At 48.7% G+C, this 22,522-nt stretch overlaps 10 protein-coding genes across 10 annotated transcripts; 4 read left to right on the plus strand and 6 right to left on the minus strand.

Annotated features, from left to right (window-relative positions):
* Positions 1-276: 276 nt before the first annotated feature.
* Positions 277-1,956, minus strand: cwc2 (active spliceosome conformation promoter CWC2; the record flags this gene model as incomplete). The annotated part of the gene is made up of 7 exons (XM_040793469.1): positions 277-741; positions 805-841; positions 898-1,023; positions 1,074-1,141; positions 1,212-1,240; positions 1,303-1,328; positions 1,580-1,956. The coding sequence occupies 7 exons, from the start codon at positions 1,954-1,956 to the stop codon at positions 277-279; spliced, it is 1,128 nt and encodes a 375-aa protein (XP_040648324.1).
* A 208-nt stretch (positions 1,957-2,164) lies between these two features.
* PGRI_057570 (uncharacterized protein) lies at positions 2,165-3,783 on the plus strand (the record flags this gene model as incomplete). The annotated part of the gene is made up of 10 exons (XM_040793470.1): positions 2,165-2,193; positions 2,244-2,272; positions 2,325-2,339; positions 2,397-2,421; positions 2,475-2,796; positions 2,861-2,970; positions 3,024-3,169; positions 3,228-3,285; positions 3,351-3,515; positions 3,576-3,783. 10 exons carry the CDS (start codon positions 2,165-2,167, stop codon positions 3,781-3,783), a joined length of 1,107 nt encoding a protein of 368 aa, XP_040648325.1.
* Positions 3,784-3,978: 195 nt separating this feature from the next.
* On the minus strand, positions 3,979-5,340 carry cpa1 (carbamoyl-phosphate synthase (glutamine-hydrolyzing) CPA1; the record flags this gene model as incomplete). Its single annotated transcript, XM_040793471.1, has 1 exon — positions 3,979-5,340. The coding sequence occupies one exon, from the start codon at positions 5,338-5,340 to the stop codon at positions 3,979-3,981; it is 1,362 nt and encodes a 453-aa protein (XP_040648326.1).
* An 882-nt stretch (positions 5,341-6,222) lies between these two features.
* On the plus strand, positions 6,223-7,054 carry PGRI_057590 (uncharacterized protein; the record flags this gene model as incomplete). Its single annotated transcript, XM_040793472.1, has 2 exons — positions 6,223-6,757; positions 6,813-7,054. 2 exons carry the CDS (start codon positions 6,223-6,225, stop codon positions 7,052-7,054), a joined length of 777 nt encoding a protein of 258 aa, XP_040648327.1.
* A 150-nt stretch (positions 7,055-7,204) lies between these two features.
* PGRI_057600 (putative C6 transcription factor) lies at positions 7,205-9,112 on the plus strand (the record flags this gene model as incomplete). Its single annotated transcript, XM_040793473.1, has 1 exon — positions 7,205-9,112. One exon carries the CDS (start codon positions 7,205-7,207, stop codon positions 9,110-9,112), a length of 1,908 nt encoding a protein of 635 aa, XP_040648328.1.
* Positions 9,113-9,803: 691 nt separating this feature from the next.
* PGRI_057610 (Glycosylphosphatidylinositol-mannosyltransferase I, PIG-X/PBN1) lies at positions 9,804-13,180 on the plus strand (the record flags this gene model as incomplete). The annotated part of the gene is made up of 8 exons (XM_040793474.1): positions 9,804-9,951; positions 10,006-10,673; positions 10,735-10,968; positions 11,317-11,439; positions 11,514-11,656; positions 11,720-11,798; positions 11,886-12,285; positions 12,369-13,180. The coding sequence occupies 8 exons, from the start codon at positions 9,804-9,806 to the stop codon at positions 13,178-13,180; spliced, it is 2,607 nt and encodes an 868-aa protein (XP_040648329.1).
* Positions 13,181-15,242: 2,062 nt separating this feature from the next.
* Positions 15,243-15,841, minus strand: PGRI_057620 (uncharacterized protein; the record flags this gene model as incomplete). Its single annotated transcript, XM_040793475.1, has 2 exons — positions 15,243-15,609; positions 15,819-15,841. The coding sequence occupies 2 exons, from the start codon at positions 15,839-15,841 to the stop codon at positions 15,243-15,245; spliced, it is 390 nt and encodes a 129-aa protein (XP_040648330.1).
* Positions 15,842-16,868: 1,027 nt separating this feature from the next.
* Positions 16,869-18,281, minus strand: cp1 (putative carboxypeptidase S1; the record flags this gene model as incomplete). Its single annotated transcript, XM_040793476.1, has 1 exon — positions 16,869-18,281. The coding sequence occupies one exon, from the start codon at positions 18,279-18,281 to the stop codon at positions 16,869-16,871; it is 1,413 nt and encodes a 470-aa protein (XP_040648331.1).
* An 827-nt stretch (positions 18,282-19,108) lies between these two features.
* On the minus strand, positions 19,109-21,335 carry PGRI_057640 (putative poly(ADP)-ribose polymerase PARP; the record flags this gene model as incomplete). Its single annotated transcript, XM_040793477.1, has 5 exons — positions 19,109-19,633; positions 19,887-20,647; positions 20,706-20,966; positions 21,032-21,145; positions 21,245-21,335. 5 exons carry the CDS (start codon positions 21,333-21,335, stop codon positions 19,109-19,111), a joined length of 1,752 nt encoding a protein of 583 aa, XP_040648332.1.
* A 540-nt stretch (positions 21,336-21,875) lies between these two features.
* PGRI_057650 (YbhB/YbcL family Raf kinase inhibitor-like protein) lies at positions 21,876-22,487 on the minus strand (the record flags this gene model as incomplete). The annotated part of the gene is made up of 2 exons (XM_040793478.1): positions 21,876-22,279; positions 22,367-22,487. The coding sequence occupies 2 exons, from the start codon at positions 22,485-22,487 to the stop codon at positions 21,876-21,878; spliced, it is 525 nt and encodes a 174-aa protein (XP_040648333.1).
* Positions 22,488-22,522: the final 35 nt, after the last annotated feature.

Here is a 22,522-nt window from a genome sequence, read left to right on the forward strand (position 1 = left end):
GGGGCAAAAGTGACGAGGTGGAGTTAAGTTAAGCATAAGTCTCAGAGCAATGGGGCTAGTGGTGTTCGCATTTGTTTTATCAATGCCGGTTTTAGCGAGTGCTCAGGATGATACCATACATGTAGTGATGAATGATGCCCAGGAATAGTATTTACGGATATTCTGTATGGAGATGCAGGGAGAGAAATAAACATTTTGACAGAGGTATCGCTGCTGTTGTACATGAAAAAATTCGCAATCATGATGGATTAAGGTGCCGCACAAAGTGCACGTAAATCAGTCACTCTCATCGTCACTGCCGTAGCCGACTAGTGGTCCACCAGTAGCTTTTGGTGCCTGGGTCGTCACTACTCCAGCGTTAAGATCCCGTAGGGCTGCAACAGCAGTGCTGGAGAAGATGCCATTACTCTGTGACTGCTGCTCCTGTGCTGGAACCGGAGCAGACTCGATCATCATTGGTTGTTGAGGCGCCTCTAGTTGAGCGGCCTGGCTTGCATCCTCCAATTGCCGGGTTCTGGCATGCCACACATCATCTGGAACGTCATAGCCCTGTAGCCCGAAAGATCCCTCAATCTTCTTCCGCTTCTTGGCCTCGGGGTCTCGGCCTTCGATCTCTGCTACAAAAGCTGCGGGGAGAGCCCGGCGCACAGCCTCAGCAGCTTGTTCTTCTAACCGGCGTGCCTCACGTTTCTGTGCCATTGGGTTTGGGTCGACTGTTGCCCATCGTACGTTAAGAATTTCCTACTCGTTGTTAATACCTTTGTATCATATATCGCATCTCGCAGGTTGAAATGTTGAACTTACCTCGTGGTCCAAGCTTTGGTTTTGCATCGCAACCAGACTTTAGTCATGTGTTAGTTTAGTACGACCAGAGAGCTTAAGGAGGGGGGTTCTTACGCAAACTGCGCGTTACTTTCTGACGAGTAAGTCACAAAAGCCACGCCGCGTCCGGTAAGGACTCTTGTTCTTTCGATTTGACCCCATTCCGCAAAATGCCTTGAGACCACTTCCTCGATGTCATCGCTATATATTGATTAGCAAGAATATGAAGTATAACTTCTCGAGGTACTCACGAAACCGTAATTCGGCCCACGTAGATTGTCCTATTTTGGCGCGTGAACGAGCCTACTCCGGACATATCCTATTCAAGGAACATTAGCCATATGTTCATACCGAGTAATATCACTCAATCACGAAGACATGATACTCACTTCCTTGTAATCGCTGTGCTTGTCTCTCCCTATAGTCTGGAGTCAGTTGCCGGTTTCAATTACCAACAGCATGGTTTGAAATGATACTAACCAAAGCAGTCCATATTCGGGTTGAACCTATAAATGACTTGATTAGCCGAGTTGTTTTGCATCCGCTAAGTCTAACAAAGTGAAAGAACTTTCGAATCGTGTATGGGGTGGGAATCACACTAACATATCATGAATCGTCGGTAGACGATGGAGGTATTCACAGTCCTGACCTTTCACACAAACACCTCGCGCAAAATGTATGCTAGAAGGAAAAAGATTAGCAAATGTCCGCCGCGACACGTAAGATAGCCCCGAAAGCCAAGGGTAAATTTTCGTACCAGAAAAACGAGCCGGCAATACGATCAGCGCGAGTGTATCCCGAGTCACGCGCAATATTGCAGCGACCAGGCGCGGGCTGGCTGAGGCCATATTTGTCGTCGTTGTCGCCACTTTTGTTGTACCAGATATTATAGTCGAGTCCGGGCTGCTGCGTAGGCTCGGACTTGATGGTTGATGGGTCGACTTGTATTCTCGCTGGGCGCTTCTTTCTGCGAATAATTTTGGTCTTTTTGACCGTCTGGAGCTGCTGATCTCCTTGCAGAGTGTTGTCCGCGGCGCCAGTTGTTGCCACAGCACCCTCTTCGGTATTGCGGTCAATGGTTTCGGGGGTGGTAGAAACGGGAGCTTGTGGCTCGGCAACTGACGTATCTGCCATGGTCGCGTTCGTGTTGGAGAGGTTGCGTTGAAAGGTTGAGCTTGAGCTTCAAAAAAAGGTCGATGTCCTGGGCCGTTCACTGAGGTGCTTACCTAATGCTTGGCGATTGCCCACCTTGGACGGCGGGATTTGGCATTTCACTCTCTGAGGAGCATCAGAAAAAAAGATTTAGTGATTTCGCAGGCGACAGGCCTCAAAAATTGGCACGATGGTGAACATTACAGAAAAGATTAAGGAGTACGTTCCTAGTCAATTGTTGAGTGTTCTAATTTGCTGATCTTTGACAGGATCGAGGATGAGATGCGTCGGACGCAGAGTAAGTGTTATCCTCAGAATTGAATATGTATCACCCCGCTAATGACCCACAGAGAACAAGGCTACAGGTAAGATAATCTTATGATCGAAGGGGAATTTGATCTAATCTCCAATTTCCAAATCAGAATACCATTTGGGTCTATTGAAAGGGTATAGTCTTAATCCTGACTTATATTTGAAACATAGACTGACAACATTTTCAGAAAGCTTGCTCGGCTAAGAGCCCAGCTTTTGGAGCCAGTGGGAGGTGCTGGCTCTGGTGGCGGCGCGGGATTCGATGTCAGCAAGAGCGGCGATGCACGAGTGGCTCTTGTTGGCTTTCCCTCCGTCGGAAAGTCCACATTTTTGTCTAAAATCACCAAGACCAAGAGTGAGGCTGCAGCCTACTCCTTCACCACGCTGACGGCTATTCCCGGAGTGCTGGAGTATGGCGGTGCTGAGATTCAGATCTTGGATTTGCCTGGTATTATCGAAGGTGCTTCCGAGGGCAAAGGCCGTGGTCGACAGGTCATTTCAGCTGCAAAGGTGAGCGAGTTAGATCGTTTGATGGAAAATAGTACAGCAATATTGACCAGGTTTCTACTGCTAGACAAGTGATCTGATTTTGATGGTCTTGGACGCCACAAAGCGTGCCGAACAGCGAGCCTTGCTCGAGGCCGAGCTGGATGCTGTGGGCATTCGGCTGAACAAGGAGCCGCCGTATGTATACCTTGCCTGAAGTTTGAACGGACTCAAATACTAACCAATCCCAGTAATATCTACTTGAAAATCAAGAAGGCCGGTGGCATGAAGATTTCTTTTGCGACGCCTCCAAAGAATTTGGATGAAAAGATGGTTTACAATGTGCTCCGTGATTACAAAATTCTTAACTGCGAAGTACTCGTGCGAGATGAGAATGGTATGTGGCCCTTTAACACAACTACAAAGTCAATTTACTGATTGCGACCCCGTTATAGCTACGATCGATGACTTTATCGACGTGATTATGAAGGACCACCGGAAGTACATCCGCTGGTAAGGATTGAAACCAATGACAATTCATCCAACTAGCACATGCTAACCTTTCTCCTTTCCCCCAGTCTTTACGTCTACAACAAGGTCGACAGCATCGGCCTTGAATTCCTTGATGCCCTTGCCCGTGAGCCTTACACAGCCGTCATGAGTTGTGAACTTGATCTCGGCGTGCAGGACGTTGTCGAACGCATCTGGAAGGAACTGAGACTAAAGCGACTTTACACAAAACGGTACGATATATCCACAACTTTTGTTTTGATTGACATGTCTAATAATTATCGTCATTATAGAAAGGGAGAGGATCCTAAGTTCGATGAGGCGCTCATCGTACGCCAAGACGCCACCATTGAGGATGTCTGTGACCAGATTCATCGCACAATTAAGGAGACATTCAAGTATGCAATGGTGTGGGGAGCGAGCGCGAGACATGTTCCTCAGCGGGTAGGATTGTCACATATGGTTGCTGACGAGGATGTGGTATCCATAGTGGCTAAGTAGAACCTAGGGTTGAGAGCGATGATGAAAATATTGACATGACTACAAAGAGCTTGGACAAGAAATTTATGTTTAATGCTGTTGATTCCATATACCATGCATGAACCTAACCTATGAACAAAATACACAAACATATTCACCCAAACCAATTGAACGTCCCAAAACCAGAACTCCTGCAAATACCAACCGTTGACATACTTAAGCAGCAGCGGCAATGGCAGAAGCAGCAGCGGCGGCAGTCACGTTCTGCTGGCCAATGGTGGGCTGGACACCAACACGCTCCTTGGCGAGCAGGTCAACCAGCAGAGGGCTGGGACGGCTGTCACGCTCGGGGAAGAGGCCAAGCTGGTTGTTCTTGTACTTCAGCACAGAGTCCAGGTAGATATCGAAGAGGTAGGATGAGTCAAGAGGACCGCCCTTAGCCTCGGGGTGGAACTGGGTGCTGAAGATAGGGCGAGACTTGTGGATCATGCCTTCGTTGCTCTGGTCGTTCAGGTTGACGAAGTACGGCTTCCAGTCCGAGTTCAGGGTCGAAGCATCAACGGCGTAACCGTGGTTCTGGCTAGTGATGTGGCAGCGACCAGTGCTAAGGTCGAGAGCAGGGATGTTGTGAGCCCGGTTTCCGTACTTCAGCTTGATGGTGCTGGCACCAGTGGCCAGAGCCAGGAGCTGGTGGCCCAGACAGATACCGAAAATAGGGACCTGAGAGGTCTCCATCAGACGCTTGAGGTGGTAGACAGTGTCCTGGCAGTGAGTTGGGTCACCAGGGCCGTTGGAGATGAAAACACCATCGAAGTGGTGGGCAACCTTGTGGATGGGGTAGTCGAAGGGCAGGACAGTAACACTGGAACCACGGCCGACCAAGCTACGGAGAATGTTCTCCTTGACACCACAATCGATGACAGCAACGTGAGAGTGAGGCTCAGTAGCGGCAACGTGGAAAGGCTGCTTGGTGCTGACCTGGCGAACCAAGTGGATTTGCTCAGGGTCAGTGAAAGCCTCATCCTCGTTGGCATCGTACTCTTCGCCGACGGTGATACGAGCCAGAGAAGAACCTTGCTCACGCAGGTAGGTGACAATAGCACGAGTATCAACACCAGAGATGGCAGGGACACCTTCACGGGCACACCACTCGCCCAGACTCTGGACAGCAGTCCAGTGACTGTATTGCTCGGCGACATCGGCAACGACAACACCAGCTGCCTGGAGATTGGGGGACTCGAAGTACTTCAAAAGGCCATTGGGGTCCTTCTCAGCGGAAGGGACACCGTAGTTGCCGATCAAAGGCTGGGTGAAAACCAGGATCTGACCACGGTAGGAAGGATCGGTCAAGGACTCGGGGTATCCAACAAGGGAGGTAGTGAAGACAGCCTCGCCGGAGATGTTGGAGCGGGCACCGAAAGACTTGCCGGAGAACATTGGGCCGTCACGGATAGTGAAGGTGGCAGGCTCCATAGCGGCACGCTGACGCACAGTGGCCATGAAGCGAGCCTGAACGGGCCGCTTCATGGCGAAGGCGGAAGCCCGGACAGGCATCGTTTTGAAGAGGTTGGAGATCATTTTTTTTATATGTAAGAGTTGTTGTATAACAGTAGAAAGGCTTGTGCTATTCAGTTGATGTTGGCTTTCCAGAGGTGGTCCGAGATATAGTCCTGGGAGGTGAAGATAGAGGGTGCCAAACACATAAGCGCGACTGAGCAAGTGGCAGAGTCAGGGTATGGTAAATGGAAATAGGGTTCGCTATTTAGCGGAACATGGAGAAATTTTTGGGTTTGAGAATTTGGAGTAGAGAAATTAAGAAAACGGAGAAGAAGGGGAACCAAGAGGTTTTTCACCTTCGACTCCGTGGGCACGTGCTCTCACCGACTTTGCCGGGATCAGCCAATCGGAACGCGTCAAAATTCTGCTGGTCTGGAAATTCTGACTCATCCTATCGCCCCCCGAGGTCGGCCTGGACAATGATATCCGGCACGATATCAGGCACAGAGAATTTTGTTTACTATTTTCAATGGGATCATCACATTTATATAACCTTAAGAAAGATAGCCAATATCGACTCTGAGACAGTTTAATGGCCTGGATTCTGTCGGTTGTACACCCAAATATTGCCCCACCCAATAACATATTGCAATAGCCCTCCACCTTGGCTGCGCCATTGGCCACTAGGAGGTGCGCCATTACAGGTCTTCTGCTGTGAGAAACTGACCCATCCAATTGTCAAATCTCGGTAGGTTTGGTTGTGTTACACACGGGGTTGCTTTACGCTCAAGGTAGCAGTGTACATATGTAGTGGTGTTAAAAGGAAGCAACGCTGCCGGCGAAGGGCAATAATACGGCACATTATGCAGTAAAGGTAGTGTCAGGTATAAGAGCCATCCTAAACATGAGGCGAGAATAGTCGAGACAGGTAGCCTCTCATAATATTATTACAAAAATTGAGCAATGATTCTATATAAATATATATCCTACGCCCTATTGGCATTGCTCCTGCCCTCGGCCACTTTTGGACGCTCCATTCTCTCACTGTTTGGAGACAACACCCAGGGTCCACTTCTGAAGTCAGGATGTGATGATGGTACTGGAATTGTTGGCCCAGATGGAAAATGCAATGGCACTGGAGTTGTAGATGACCCAATTCCCCGTGACAGAGAAGGGTTCAAGTTCGAGAACCCATCCACAGATTGCAAATATGCGTCCCAGCACCACATTTGGGACTCATTCAAACACCTCGAGAAAGATATGAGCAAGCTATTCACGCTGATCCACAAAAATGTCAGCTTCATTGTTGTTGGGCATCACCCGATCGCCGGCCGCTACCACGACCTAATGCACTTTTACGTCAATGCCTTGCGTAGAGTCAGCATGTTGTTTGTTGACCATGCGGATCTATTTGAGATCCACCCCCAGGGAATCTATGGCGGATGTAATGCTGAATGGTCAGTGCAGGAGATTCAGTTCAAAGGCGTGATGAATTCCGGTGAGTAAGAAGATCTTCCTATCTTCCTATCTTCAACATTGCTGACCCACTACAGGCGACAAGTTCGATATCATCAATGTCTGGTTCACACGCTGGTATCGTGGCCAGATGGTCGAGATCCGCACGTACATTGACGCACCGAAGATCATGGAAGCGTTGCATAAGAACGAAATATGGTGGAATGGCACGACTCTGCGGGATAATTTCCAGTATATGCCAGGGCCAGCTGGAATGCCAGATCTGAAGGAAATCGAGGGAATGATGGGATATCCAGATGGAAGCAAATACGATGATTAATCGAAAATGTGAACGAGGGAAATAAAAGCAATTGTACTTCGCATGTCGATGTAGTTCGATGTAGTTCAAATTGGAAAGGGGAGATGTTTAATTTGCTTGGCGCCAATTACCCATCTAACTCCCCGCGATGCTTTCCGTAATTTACCAAATATGTCCGAGTTAACACCTCGCAAGCGTTCGCGTTTAGCCTGCAATTTATGTCAGTCACGCAAGCGCAAATGCTCAGGCGGGCAGCCTTGTAGCACCTGCGCCCAAACTGGTGCAGAATGTCAATACAGTGCGCGTAAGAAACGCGCCAGATCCCATAGTCTGTATCAAGCGAATCTGCCGCTTGATGAGCGACCGACAAATGGCAGGTCCAATACAACCCTAAATACCATTAGCGGCGCAGCAAGCCCTCCGGTACATGCGCCTGCTCGCCATACGGGCAGTTCAGAAGGCGTTACCGATTCCCTACAGGCCAATTCTGGCGCCGCGTTTGTTCGCAAACTCGGGCTGAAAATTGACCCGGCACATGCACCAAGATTGCAATTGTTTGCCTGGAATGTCGGCGAGAGACGGATGTCGCCAACAGTATCTTCAGAGCTTCCCTCGATGCCTGTCACGGCGCCGGCGCCGACAACCATCATCAAAATCATCTCACAGGAAGAGATGAGACGGCTAGCAGCGATTTACTTCGAGAAGGTCGATTCATGCTATACATTTCTGGACCGTAAAATGGTATTTACTCGAATCGCAAAGCGCTGGGATTCCTCGTCATCTCCCATTGATTCCGCGGAACACCCCTATGATGCTGTACTATGCGGCGTCGCTGCCTTTGGGTATCTATTTTCGCGGCGCGAGATCATAGCAATGGAACTTCGACTCATTGATACTGCGCGCATTCTACTAGACAAGAGTATACTCGCAGCGGAGACACCCTCGGTCGACATAGTGACAGGCTGGGTGTTGCGTGCTGCGTATCTACGCATGACAGCCTCACCACATGCTGCATGGATGGCCAGTTGTACACTGATGCATCTCATTGAGGCTGCAGGATTGCACCTTGAAATATCAGACCCAGAAGCAGCAGGCCTGCTTCAAGCATCACCACCGGAGACGCACAGTAGCCAAGATGACGATATAGGAAGCCAGGGCACCAGCGACCCCGAAACCCGACGAAGGCTCTTTGGCATGGCCCGTCACCTTAACACATGGATTTCCTTCGACCTCGGGCGCTCCCGTGTTGTCCTTCACGGCGCCACGGCTCTCTCTCCTACAACCGCATCCCGTAACCCATCGCAGCAAGCACCACCCCGAGGCCCACGCGCAGATCTCTTCCACCTTCTCCCACTCTCTGAAAACCTTGACCCAACAGGGCCATCACCACAAGATCTCCCAGAACTCGAAACAGCCCTTACCTCCGTCCTGGACCTCCTCTACTCCGAACCCTCCCTAATCTTAGTCCAATGCAATCTAATGCTATGCATTTACCGTCGTCTCCGCGCTCTAAATTCACACGGCCCACTATCCCCCAATCTCCTTGATCGCGTCCTTGCACTGGCAGGCCGCGGCCTCCGTGCTGCACGAGGAATGGTCGCCTCCTCCTGCCCCTGGCACCAAGTTGCCAATGTCCCATTTCAGGTCGTCTGCTCGCTTCTAGCGATTGACAGTCGGGCTGCGTTGGGGCTGCTCGCGGATGCGATGCGGACTCTGCGTGAAGTTCTCGCTGCGTATGATACACCTTCGATGCGTGAGGCCTATTCTACAGCATACCTACTTATTGCGTTGCATCAGCGGAGAAAGGAGGACGATACCCGTGCTCTTGCCGAGGTGTTGCGAGTTAACGCTGCTGCTGCTGCACCGGTGGATGATCAGAAAGATACGGAGATTGCAAGAACCACGTTAGATGACCATAACCAAAGGCAGGAACAGACCGCATCAGACACTCTGGTATCTGATGCAGAGTTCTCGTGGCTGGGAGATTTGATGATTGATATGCCTAGTCTGCAGAACTTTGATCTGGATCAATTTTTAATGACGGATGTTCCATGGCCTTTACCTGAGATGGGAATTTGAGGTTACATCGGAGTTTGCATATTTTCATTCCCACGATTGCCCTTACAATCGGGGAGTATTAAGTACCCTTCCTTCCGAATGCGGGTCACTATAACCCACTTCCTGTTCCTCTCTCCTTGTTTTCTTTTTATCGCTTTTGTATTCTTCTTTTTAATACTATCGAGCAGCGTGGAAAGTGGAGGGGTAAATTGAGATCAGGAAAGAATAGACAATAGGTATCTCCACATGTCTAGATGCTGTATCCACAAGAGACATGTTAAATATAGATATTCAAAAGTTGGAAAATCAAAAATGATATGAGCCTCTTTGCTTAAAGAGGGTTGCAGTTATATAGAAGTTTCGAGAAACTTCCAAAGTCACACACGTCAAGACTTAATCCCTGACGTCACACGACAAGACTCGACTGACATTCAAACATTCAAGTACACTTGGCTCCTTCACCTCTTCTCCTTAGAAAACATGTGTTCTAGATTCCTTTAATCCTTAATTCCCGCCTATACGTCTCGAACCTTCCACGTCACTCGAGATCACGAATTACACCACACACTCTCTCATCTGCCAGGCTTATTTTCCCTTAAATCACCGTTCATAAGTGCGCACCTCGAATTTGTCGCCCTTTTTGAACTACTTATTGAACTGCATTTGAACTGCATTTTCCTTTTTCACACGAATCTCAATCTTACCCCGCACCATGGTTGCCGAGACCAAGCTCTACGACGCTTTGGGCATCAAGCCCGATGCCACACAAGATCAGATTAAGAAAGCATACCACAAAGGAGCATTGAAGCATCACCCGGATAAGAACAAGGATAACCCAAATGCTGCTGAGAAATTCAAAGGTACGTTACCCCGCACAGTTTTTGGGCTACATATGACTAACACTTTCTCAACAGAAGTATCGCAAGCCTACGAAGTCCTATCCGATCCAGAAAAACGTAAGGTCTATGACCAGTTCGGACTCGAATACCTGATGCGCGGCGGCCCTGCACCGCCCCCGCCAGGGGGAGGCGGAGGCGGAGGTGGCATGCCCGGAGGATTCAACTTTGGTGGCATGCCCGGCGGCGGCGGCATGCCCGGTGGGGCCCGGACGTTCCACTTCTCAACCGGCCCTGGCGGTGGTGGTGGGTTCAGTTTCAGCAATGCCGATGACATTTTCCGCAACTTTGCCAAGGCTGGAGGCGGCGGGGGCGGCATGGGTGGTATGGGCGATATGGATGATGAAGATCTCATCTCCATGCTTGGAGGAGGACTGGGCGGCGGCGGCGGCGGCTTCCGTAGCGGCCGCCAGGGATACCAGAAACCGAAGCGCGCACCTACACCCGAGCCGACTATCATCGAGAAAGACCTGCCTCTAACTTTGGAGGAAATTTATACCGGTACCTCCAAAAAGGTCAAGACGAAGAGCAAAGCCTTTGACAAGATGGGCAAACTTACTACAAAGGAGGTGACTTTAGAAGCCAACATCAAACCTGGACTACGTGCGGGCTCGAAGATCAAGTACAGAAATATTGGGGATCAGGAAGAAGGGGGACGGCAAGATGTTCACTTGATTGTAAAAGAGGTATGAGCTCCTGGATACAACGACAGACACCTGATGAACTTTTACTAACAACATTTTACAGATCGACCATCCTACTTTCAAGCGTTCTGGTGATAATCTTGTCACAACGGTCGATCTCAGCCTGAAGGAAGCATTGACAGGCTGGGACCGCATTGTCCGCACCATCGACGGCAAGTCGATCCGTGTGTCTAAGCCCGGTCCAACCCAGCCTGGCCGTGAAGAGCGCTACCCCGGCCTAGGCATGGTGAGCTCGAAGAACCCCAAGGAACGTGGTGACCTGGTTGTCCGCGCCAACGTCAGCTTCCCCACTAGCTTGACTGCCTCCCAAAAAGACATTCTCCGGGATGTGCTGCCATGAACTGATTTAATTAATTGCATATGCGTGGCGTTTGGGGCGAAAGGGGGGTATTTAATGACAATGACATGAACCTTTGTATGAGATAATTCAATATAAGTCTTTATAGATAATGTAGCCCTGTACATCCTGGATCGACGGGACCAAATAACGTAATATGCATAATTGCAGTCTAACCCAATTTAGCGAATGCGGAGAACACCTTTGGAGAAATCAATTCGTTTCTGTTTACTTCCCCTCATATCTTTTGATTTGTTTACAATGAAACAAAGAATCACATTCATACAGCGCGTCGATGCCAGCTTCGACCCGCAGCAAGCTGTGTTGACCACGTCATCCCTCTCCGTCCGTAACCTGGACGCTGCGCGGGAAGATCGCGTTACGGTCGGATTGGACGAGCTTCCGGAGGAGGTGAGAAGGCATTCTTGGTTCAAGGATATGTTGAGAATAGCTCAATACTAACCGGCTTATTTTGTCGTGCTTAGTTGCGTTCTGTCCTCGAGCAATCTCATGAGCTCCACCTCCGCTGGGCCTCCGAGAGACCTTATGATGCTGTCGCGCCATTTAGTAGCCGGGTTTCGCCTGGTCTGCATGTGCATTATACCCCGCTCAAGTCGGAGTCATCTTCGTGAGCTCATTCTTACATCTTGGGCTTAGGGGGAATGCGATTGACTGATTTGGTTATCAATAGGGAGGAACTGTGCACACTGCTCCGCACGGTAGTCGCGCCCGGCAAAGACGCTCAATATAAGGATTGTTCGAAGCAGGAGGTATTTCACGATTGTTCCTTTTTATCTGGGGACATTCCCTGGTCATGTTTTGCATGTATTCCTTCTAACCCATAATCTACTACACAGGATTCGTTCATTACACCCCCGCTTCTCTCAACACGATTCGCTTCCTCGACCTCCCTGCAATATTACACTCACCTCCCTTCCATCCAGCCTTTGGTCAAATATATTAAATCCACTGTCTGTAGCCAGAGTCGCGCAGATGGTTCCGAGTGCCATACCCGGGCCGATGCTCTTCTCTCCGCAGACTCGGTCGATATCGACTATGACGGCATTTCGCACGACCTAATTCTGTCTGGTCTCTGGACCAGTCCGCCGACGGGCGGTTGGACGGATGAGTTTCATAAGCCAGCATCTGCTGAAGATCAACTCGAGTTCGGTCTCTTGGGTGCTGAGGCAGGGCTTGAGCCAGAGGATATCAAGATGGGCGGGCTATTAGCAGTTGTTGGGCAGGACAAGAAGCTCAGTAAGTGGCCTCGACATTTCTCATATAGCTTGCCTTTTGTCTAGCTCTGATAATCTGGACTGGCTGGATTAACCCTTATATAGAGCCGACCATGTTCTCATTCCCCTCCCGCCATCAACCTCTCACTGGACCATCGAGCTACACCGTCTCCTTCGCTCCTCCAACTGGTCTCCACCCAACAATGTCCATATCCATGCCCCGATCATCCATCAAACGACCCCCAGCACCCAGCGACGCAACCTGCGCTCTACACACATACCTTACCCTCCCCTCCACCATCTTCGGAGATCAATACCAGCTCGCGACAACAGACCCACTTTTCCTCGAGTCACACAATCTCGTAGCCCTGCGTGCCTTAGCAGGTGAAATGGACCTTGAAGCCCCAGACTGGGTTGTTCAGCGCTGGGGCTCAAACTGGCTCCTCGAACTAGCAACCCCACCAGAAGCCGAAGACGCGGCTAGCACACCAGACCATTCAAATTGGACCGCCACTATTCCTCTACACCTGCGCTACCTGCCCCCCTCCGAAACTGGACACCGTACTGCCTACATTCCCTGGCCCGTCGTCTTCTGGGCCTGTACTACCGAGGATACAATGAAGATGGGTTTGAACCCCTTCGACCGCACAAATCTCGGCTGGGATAGTTTGTTCGGTCCGCGAACCTTGTTTTACCAGCTTCAGCCTGCGGGTGACCGTCTCGTTGAGGAGATCGATGTGCCGGTTCTACGACTTGAACGCGGGGATGGCTACTTCCAGGGTAAACATATTGAGTTTGGCACTTGTGTGGTTATCTCTCTTGGGTTCATGTGGGTGCTTTGGCAGCTTGTTCGTGTTGCTTGGTCGTCTGTCATTGGAAGTAAATGGGCCGAGCCAACTCATGATAAGAAAGAATGATTTGTTTTGTGTGATGCTCGATGGTTTATTCAATAGCGTTGACTTTCGTCCACGCATCTTTTTACTCTTGAGTTCAGAGTAATGATCTTACTAGTTTCTTGCTGAGGACTTACAAAGCATGGAAATTTAAGTCGTATATCTAGAGCCTCAATCATTCAATTCAATGTTCTGTTAGAAAACCTGGAAATGTAGTCTGTAGTAAGATACCCTGATTCGCCATTACTGTCTATATTGTAAACTGATATACAATAAGCCGAATGTCCGGATGTCTATGCAAAAATCCGGGTCCAAACAACTTCCTGATGTACTACCAGGTAGGCTGTTTATAGTTATCATACCATGGTGACTACATTAGATTTGGCAGCAGTGTAACAGTATAGCACAAAGTGATAATAAGACTTGGTCATGATTCCGTGAAGTCGAGATAAATCGCCATTGGTACTAGGGGCTTTTAGAGCATATCACCAGAGGGCCGGATGGAAAGACCATCATGTCAGCTCCCAATTAAGTAATTGACAAATCTGGCATACTTATAGAATCCTATCCTGCAGCGGAGAAGGGAACCGCAGCCAGGAAGTCATATTCCGGAACAAGAGTGAATTCATGTGTACATAAGGGTGCTTTGTACAATCGTATGTCTCATCACTATCTGTAAGAAGACCCAGTAAAGTGTTCATGGATACTTCAAAGGACATGTCGGGCGTTGATCGCAGTCACACCTATGGTCGTGATCGGGGATCGTCCGTGAATTCTTTCGTTTTTCGGGGTCGAGGATGGGCAGGGTAGGTGTCACACTCTGAAAAGCCTTGACTGTAGTAAGAAATCTAATTAGCGAGTGTCTGTATCCAATCAAGGAGTGTGATATTGACTCAAGTGTCACCCAAATTCATGCTAACGTGCTGCATTGTCGTTCTCTCGATAAAACTGTTCTCGATCCTGGGTCCAGCGCTGATCGTGAAGACCCCATGTAGATTGATATCCGCACATGAAGTCCAGCCAAAGCACCATCGAAGCCTGTCGAACAGCGGACACTGCATCTCGGAAGTGATATCGTATGTCACTAGCTGATCTTGCGTGGGCTTAGTCAAGGCTGTCGAGGAGGAGTAGTCAATGACAATGATCGTGCAAGCCGACTGAATGGGCGTGGAGGTGCCATCGTAGTTGTTGTAAGTTGTTATGAGAGGAAGGTTTGTTGTCTGTAATATTTGACGTTAGCAGGTTCTCATATCTCACATCTCACATGGGGATACTTGCAGGTGCCACACTTCAGGATGTCGACGAAAATGCCAGTTAGCTGGCTAGGATAATGTCACCATCAATCAAAACTGAGGCAGGGGGGATACAGAAAGATATGAGGTGTGAGAAGTGAGAGAGAAGTGAGAAGAGAGAAGCAAGAGATGGGATATGGAGGGTGCACTCCATGACAGTCGTTATGTTTTGATTTCCTATGTATGGGTCTGGAATATGGGTTTATGGGCTACAGGAATTGGCTGGTTCCGCACTCTTTAACGTCAGCATCTGTATGCTCCGGGAGACATCGCACTCGGCGTTGGCTTCAAGTTCTTGATTCAGTTGGATGAAGCGCCTGCATGGTCATACGCAACTATCTAGACTGCAACAGGTTAATTGAACTTTGATTGATTGATCGCTTGATTGGCCACTAGAAGCCTGAGTCTGGTTGATAGGGACCTGGTTGGTGTTTACACATACTCACTGTCATGTAAGAGAGATACTAGGTGTTTACGGAAATTTCAGTTCCTTATGGGAATGGGAATTTGAGATCAAAGATGGGAGCGCATAATGCTTTCTGTGGAAGACACTGCAGCCAGGTGTGATTTAACAGATCCCCAAGTGCTTGGAAGCGAAACATCAAAAACGCATTGTGTCCAAGGTCAGGACAAGTCAAACTACAAGTCTCAAGGTTAAAGGGCGATTGCGAAAGCAAGGTACACATTGAATCATTTAATTAATACCAAGTTCTATTAAAGTTCTATATAGGACTTGCTTGGTTTCACCATAAAGGCTACTTATCCTGAGCACCACGTAAAGGCGCAAGTCTTACTCAGGTGCTGCACACAGGACCCGTGCAGCTGGGTTGGGGGAATCGGACAACAGGGAGAGAGGGAGAGAGGGAGAGAGGGAGAGAGGGAGAGAGGGAGAGAGGGAGAGGGGGGAGAGGGAGAGAGGGAGAGAGGAAGAGAGGAAGAGAGGGGGAAGGTTGTTGCTGAGGGTTGTCGAAGGTTGTCGAAGGTTGTCGAAGGTTGTCGAAGGTTGTCGAAGGTTGTCGAAGGTTGTCGAAGGTTGTCGAAGGTTGTCGAAGGTTGTCGAGGGTTGCCAAAGGTGTCAAAGGTTGTTGAGGGTATCGAAGGTTGTCGAGGGTTGCCGAAGGTGTCGAAGGTTGTTGTCGAAGGTCCAAGGTTGTCGGAGGTCTGAGTTTGTCAAAGGTCCGAGTTTGTCAAAGATCCAAGGTTGCAAAGGTCCAAGGTCCGAGGACCAAGGAAGGGTTGGCTTTAGCTCCCACTTTCCAATGGAGAACCTAGGAAAGTACAGTCTGTATCCGCAGAGGCACGCAGGGCTGGCTACGGCATGCTTCGTGCCATTAGACAGGACCGAAGTCCCAGTCTAGTTTCAGACTAACCTAGGCCGCAGCAAAGGTTCCATGGTGTCCTCAGGTCCTCTCACCAGACACAGGCCCACAACGTGGTGTCACATTATGAGCCCCGAGCCAAGCCCCGAGTTTTACGAGAGGGACGAAGAAGGAAGAAGAAGAGAAGAAGAAGAAAAGTGGGAGGGGGTAGGTATTTATACCCTGGCGATTTGGAGGTACGCGAGAAAAAGGGAAGGCACACAATTGGGAAGGAACGCGGGTGCCTTCCCACTATGAGACACATCAATTAAAATTACTAGAGGCATCTCCTGGTCTCAATAGATAGTTGAATCCAACTAGACGACTGATACTCTCCTAATGAGTAAATACCCTAGCATTTGGCACATGTCCACTTTCTTCAATACCCTCGCCTTAAATTCACTGACGTGAACATGTTGATGAGGGAGTCCCATATTGTTTCAACCGATTGTTTACTAGGAGTTGTCTACCATCCTAGACCTGCATTGTTCTTCGCCATCAAACCTGTGCTTCTTATTCAGCTAGGATCAAATCCAACACGATCAGATGCGACAACCCATTGTCTCCTGCACGGTAACTTTTCAGACACAAATTATCATGTCCGAAACTCACGTTAACTCATGATGAGACATTACTATCAACCTAGGTACTTGGTGGAAACCACGGGACCCGGTTTTTAGAGCCGCCATCCGTCGAATCGGGTTCCACAACGGCTCGGGCCGTACCCACGCGCACGCGACGCGAACCTGCAGACCTCCATGCGATTCAATATAGGGCTGTCGCCGCTCGTGAAACCCCCGGAACCTCCTACCGTGTTTAACATACGAGACACCCACTTATGTGCCATTCGCGACCTTCTTGAATTGATCCAGCTATCACCGAGCCATCTGATCGGTATCGAGATACATATGTGCCTTAGCTACACACGAACAGCGTATTGGATACCGAACATGCGAGGACACAGTCACACGAGAGATTACTTATAGAAGAATATAAGTTGATATATGTCACTTTATGAATGCGCAAGTAAGATACATAAGAATAATACTGCGCATAAAGCTTCTATGAATCTTGCTTCTTTTCATCCACAACAATATAATCACGAATAACAGCTGTACCATTGACCACGCTTGCAATCTGGTCTTCAGTGCATGTCGACTCTAGGGCAAGAATATAGCAGACCGGATCCGGACTCTCCGGGACCTTGTTCTTGATATGCCAAGTAGACGCAGGCCCCTGTGTGGTATATGAGCTATTACGTGCAGTATTGATCTTGCCTGTGGCTAGGTCGCGGTTGAAGAGCGCACGGTAAAAGATCTCATATGCAGTTTGTGGCTGATATGCGGGAACTTCATGACCAGCATCATAGACACGCGCGAATGAAAAGTTCCCATGCTGCCGGACCTGGCCGCCAATATACGAGGAGTTCGTGTGCAGAGGTGTGTACCCAGCAGATCGGAAACCAGAAGCACCAGCATGGTTGACCAGCAAGCTGGCGTCTTCACCCCCAATCCAGTTGCAAGCGTAGTCACTGTCACCGTAGACGAGAGCAACCTTGATACCGGAGTCGAGCACGTACGCCAGGTCTTCGAGGTAGCCGCGCACGTCAGAACGCGGATAGTCTCCGGCGGATCGGAAAGCACCGTAGACAGCGCTGTTTGACTCAGTGAAATTAATCGGGACGCCCAGTGCGCCCTGCACCCAGTGCTGGTTCAGCCAACCCAAGTAGTAGGACGGTGGGAAGGGATCTGGGTTCTTGTGGGTGATGTCATAGTAGCTGCGTCCCGCGTATTCTACGTATGCACCTTCGACGTTGTTGGTGCAGAGCCTGTCGGCATTGTGGCACGCTTTGTTGACGGTTTCATTGTTGCCGTACATTTGCGGATCACCCTCTGCGGCCAGCGCGCGACAGTGTGTAATCTGGTCTTTGCATCCGCCAGGGCGACTCCATGCCTCCATGGCATTATCATATACGGTCTTGTTGATGGTCTGGATGTCATAGGTATTGTTGTATGCCATTACTGGATATGATGGTGCCTGTACTAGGAGATCGATGCAGCCGTTGATGATGCCTAGTGTATCGAGGTGAATGTAGTGTGATTTCCCTGGGGTATCGATGCTGCCATCCTTTATCTTTTCGTTTTGCTCTTGGAAGAAGGCAGTGAAAGATGGGCCGTAGCGACCGCCGTATGACTCAGTCCAGATGCTGACCCGGTCATCATGGGGCTTGTAATGTGGAAACTCGGTGAACCAGGTCTGAGCAAAGTGCCACAGTGAGCGCGCGGAGTTCGCGGTACTATTGGCCGTTGCCGACTTATCATGGCTAGCTGTCGTGCCGACATAGAAAGTGCTATTCTGCTTAGGCACCTCGGCCCACCTTGACAAGTTCCAGGCACCTTGAACTTGATCGAACGTACCGTTGGTCTGGACATCATAACTGAAACCGACCTGATTTGGCTGGTCAATGTACAGCATATTGACATAGTTATTCCAAGACCAAGGATTGGGCTCCGTGGAATTGGAATCCTCGTTGATTATACAGGGTCCATTTTCTTGCGTGAGGCCAATCATAGAGGAACTTCCTGGACCTCCATTCATCCATATGGACAGTGGTGCGTTCTGTGGGTTATGACGAGACTCAAAAAACCAGAAGAAAGTATTGATCGGGTAGTCTTGATCAACATTTACATCGTCCAGGGAGCCTGGGGGTAGATGAACATAGCCCGAATATGATCTCACCCCTGGAGTTGTTTCACAAATCCCAGGCTATTAACCGTATCAGTATAATAATATGTGATATAACTAACAAGATCATCCTTGAATAGAAGCTTTGAGACGGATCGCACCTCTTTGTATGAAATCTTCACTCCTTTTTGGTGTTGCGATTCGACTACCTTCACCCCATCTGGTATGGGCGGAAAGTACTGCGCCGCAGCAGTTGCTACCAGGGCGGCGGTCCAAAAATTAATCATGACCTATACAAATGGGAGACAGCACAAGAAAAACCAGAGAGAAGAGCTACAAGAAGACATAGATCCTTACCTTGGAAGTTGCGGGGTGTGGGGACCTCGGGAAGTGCCAAGACAAGACCACCTGATATTCAATGCCCTATACGGAGTACCTATGCAAATCTGAGCATATTCATGTACTATGTTGTACACAATATATCTAAGCTGAGATCATGCAAATAGAAAACATCCAACATTGTATTCCACTAGCATAAAGTCCGACACCTTGGATAGGAAAACTTCAACATTCTGTAGTTCGCAACTCAAACCCCTCGAATACCCTCGGCCTAAATCTTAGCCACTTCGAATGTTCACGTGGAACAAATACCGTTGACGAATCTGTGCTGGGCTTTGTGCAATATACTCAGAGTGGTAAAGATTTGAGGCGGCGCCATTTGCAGTCTTTGTTCCAGCATGAATATCAGGGACCTTGCACCCCTTGAAATCTGGGTGAATATATCCAGCATCACGCCATCTTTCATGGACCGTGAAGCCAAGATGATAGCGTGAAAGGGCTGATTCAGTACCCAGTTCAACCTCACATAGCAACATCAAGGCTTGCCCGTTTTTCTGTCGGCAATATCCTGCCGACTTTGTGGCCATGTCGGCGAAGAATACCCCAGGAACAAAGTGCTTCCCATCGGTACTAACAATTCCATCACCACGCAACCCTTGACTCAAAATTCCTGCAAAGTTGCTAGACTTTGAGCCATGCCACAGAAGTCGCTGGTCTCCAATGTTAGCAAGGTTTGCTTTTTCCCATTGGGCAAAACGCTCTGCTTCCCCGGGACGTTCGAGACGGAATATACTGATGACCCCCTATGATGACGAGAGAGTTAGCCTGGGCTTTAGCCAATATGATCTGAGGACAGCTTGCCTGTAATTGATACGGGTGGTTTGGACTCGAAGTCTTTTCAAGATACTCCTGGAGCACCTTGAACTCTGTCGAATTTTTCCTCACTGTCAACAAGGGTTAGCCTTATGCTTTGGTCTTCGGGAAAGTATCGAATAAACTAGGATATGAAGGGATGAAGGGAGATATACCTGGGAGCATTTCTGCCAGACCAAGTACTTGGGATATTTGGCTCATGACCAATGAAGAAGACAGGCATTTCTTTTCCTGAATCTTACTGGCATTGCGTAATTTGACCAAGAGTTCGAGTGATTCCAGTTCTTGCCTGATGGTATCCTTGGAGTCTAAAAGAGTCTGGTTCTTGAGAATCAAGGTAGCGTAGATTCTGCGTAATTCCTTTTTCCATTGGAGATGGTTGCTAGACCTCAGTTCAGGGTTAATGGAGTCCATCGATGTGAGTTCCATCAGTTTGCCCAAAACTGCAACCCCAATCAGGAGTTTCTTCTTGTCGACTTTAGTGCCCCTCAAGAGGTTGCGCCCGTTCGTGTTCAGCGAATCGAGGTACTTCTTCAAGTTTCCTGGCATGAAGATGATTTTCAAAACATTTTCAACGCTTGCAGGCAATGTGCTAATCTCATCGGTGTCAATAGGAACCTCCCTGTACATTTGAAGGGGAATCCAGCCTTCTCCCTTGAAATTGGGAGTATGTCGGTCTTCCCAGGCTGAACCACTGTAGAGCTGGAACTTCTCCTCAAACGTCTCCTTGGCCGACTCGAGGCTTCCCATATCTCCAATTGATTTTGAATTTTCAGATGAGCCAAATTGGTATTGAATGTCCCATGTATGGAATGTTTGTGATTCGTGATGAACGAGAAGTTGGATGCGAAAAACCTCGACTTGATTTTTCAAACCGACTCTGACCAAAGTGGCGTCCCATATCAATCCTGTCTCGTCCTCCCAAACGGAAAGTGTATCTCCTACTATTAACGAATTCTGTTAGACATCCAAGTTGCGATGGTATTGTATCACATAACTAACTCTTCTTTGGGTATTCCTTGTCAACCAGTTTGCTCAGATTCTTGAGGTTGATCTGTATTTCATCCTTCATTTTCTTCGGAGAGCTGTTTTGGTCATCCCCAAGCGAAGATTCTCGCTCACGCTTTTTGCCCGTGAGCTTGGTGTCTTCATCGTTCTCGGGTTCTTCCTTTTCAACACCCTCCGGAGTATGCTTTTCGATCTTCTTCAACAACCAATCGATATTCACGATTTGGCAGTCGTGCCGCTCAAGAGCTTGATTGACTGAAATGAAATTATCATATTAGTTGATACTTAGCTCAGAGGATGTGAAGTTTGATGATACTAACTCTTTTTCGACTTTTTCTTGAGATAATCCTCTGTTGTCACCAAATGAGTACACTTGCTGACATTAACCGAGGCGAACTTCGCACCACATCTTTCGACCATCCGCTTGATTTGACCTAGATGATAGGGTGTCACTCATCAAATGATATCTAGGAATACCTCCCTCTCTCACTTCACTCTCTCTTTAGCTTTGCTTTATCTTAAGGGAAACATACCATGTTTATATCCAGGGATTGTACCACTGGCCCCGATGACCAAACCTTTCAGGGTGTCGGCCAGCTTCTCTACTGGTTTGTCGGAAGCCATCTTCCCGGATGGAAATGATGGACACTAAAGTTAACTCTATGAGGGGATTCAATAGAGAACCAAGGATGAAGTACTTATGAAAGTGAATCCAGAACATTGTTGTAGAAGCAGCTGGTTGCCCCTTTTAAACTATCGATGGCGCACTAACGGAATTGTTAGACAAACAATCAACAAATACATCATGGACTTCTCCTTTGGTGCCTGAGGCTGGGGGTTGGAAAGCAGAAAGCATATACCCCAAGATATCTAGCATATCAAGTAGCTCATTCAGGAGGCCATCTACATCTATTGCATTCAAATACCAGAAGCAAAAGAGGATACATGGGACCTATACGCTTAAACTTTTACAGAATTGAAGCATAATCTGAGAAGTTGAGAAGTCAATTAACTGTTAGTCAAAGCTAAGAAACATCCATTCGATGGCGATTATTGATACCAGCGTGCTCGCTGGGGTTCGAAATTGAAACACACCACAATAAACGCCATATCCACCCCTTCGAACTTGTCAACCTCGAATCCGATTGTTGATAAGAAGTCGATCTAGTTGCAAGTGAAGTAGTTGAAAGCCACAGGGTGACCAAGGTTGATCTTGTCTGCCCAAGCGTCAAGATCGTAGCGCATGCGGTTCAAAGCGCGAAGATTCTTACCACCAGCAGGCGCATAGGCTGCGAGGTCAAAGCCCTCAGGTTGTTCGTACAGCAAAAAGAGGTAACGGTGGGGCGCGTTGATGCGAGGAGGGGCAGGGCCAATATAATTGGCGACAGAGGGCGCATCGAACTGGAGTGTACCGTCGGTAGTGACCTTGATATCGGACTGGATCCAGTGAAGAATTGGGCTCAAGACTTTGAAAGCAGGGAAAGGGGCGTCAATATCCAAGCTCACAACAAGGTAGGTGCTGTTGGGGTCAGCGCCAGCGAAGGATAGCATTGGGAGCTCTTGGGCTTCTATTGTTTTTGTCAGTTAACAGTTCGATTGCTTGTCACAGTGGAGAAGGGAGGGAAGAGGAGGTTAGGGGATGGACTGGTGCATACCTTTGCGGGGAAGCCACATTCCTGGATGCACGATCTCGTGGATGCCGATGAACAAGCCAAGGACCTTTGTTTTGTCCTGGATGAGGGAGAAGGCTGCTTTGATGTGCTTATCAGAAGGCATCTTGAATGTCTCGAAGGAGTTGACAGAAGAAAGAG

The sequence above is a fragment of the Penicillium griseofulvum genome, assembly GCF_001561935.1.
Source record: "Penicillium griseofulvum strain PG3 chromosome Unknown contig_95, whole genome shotgun sequence".
NCBI lineage: Eukaryota > Fungi > Ascomycota > Eurotiomycetes > Eurotiales > Aspergillaceae > Penicillium > Penicillium griseofulvum.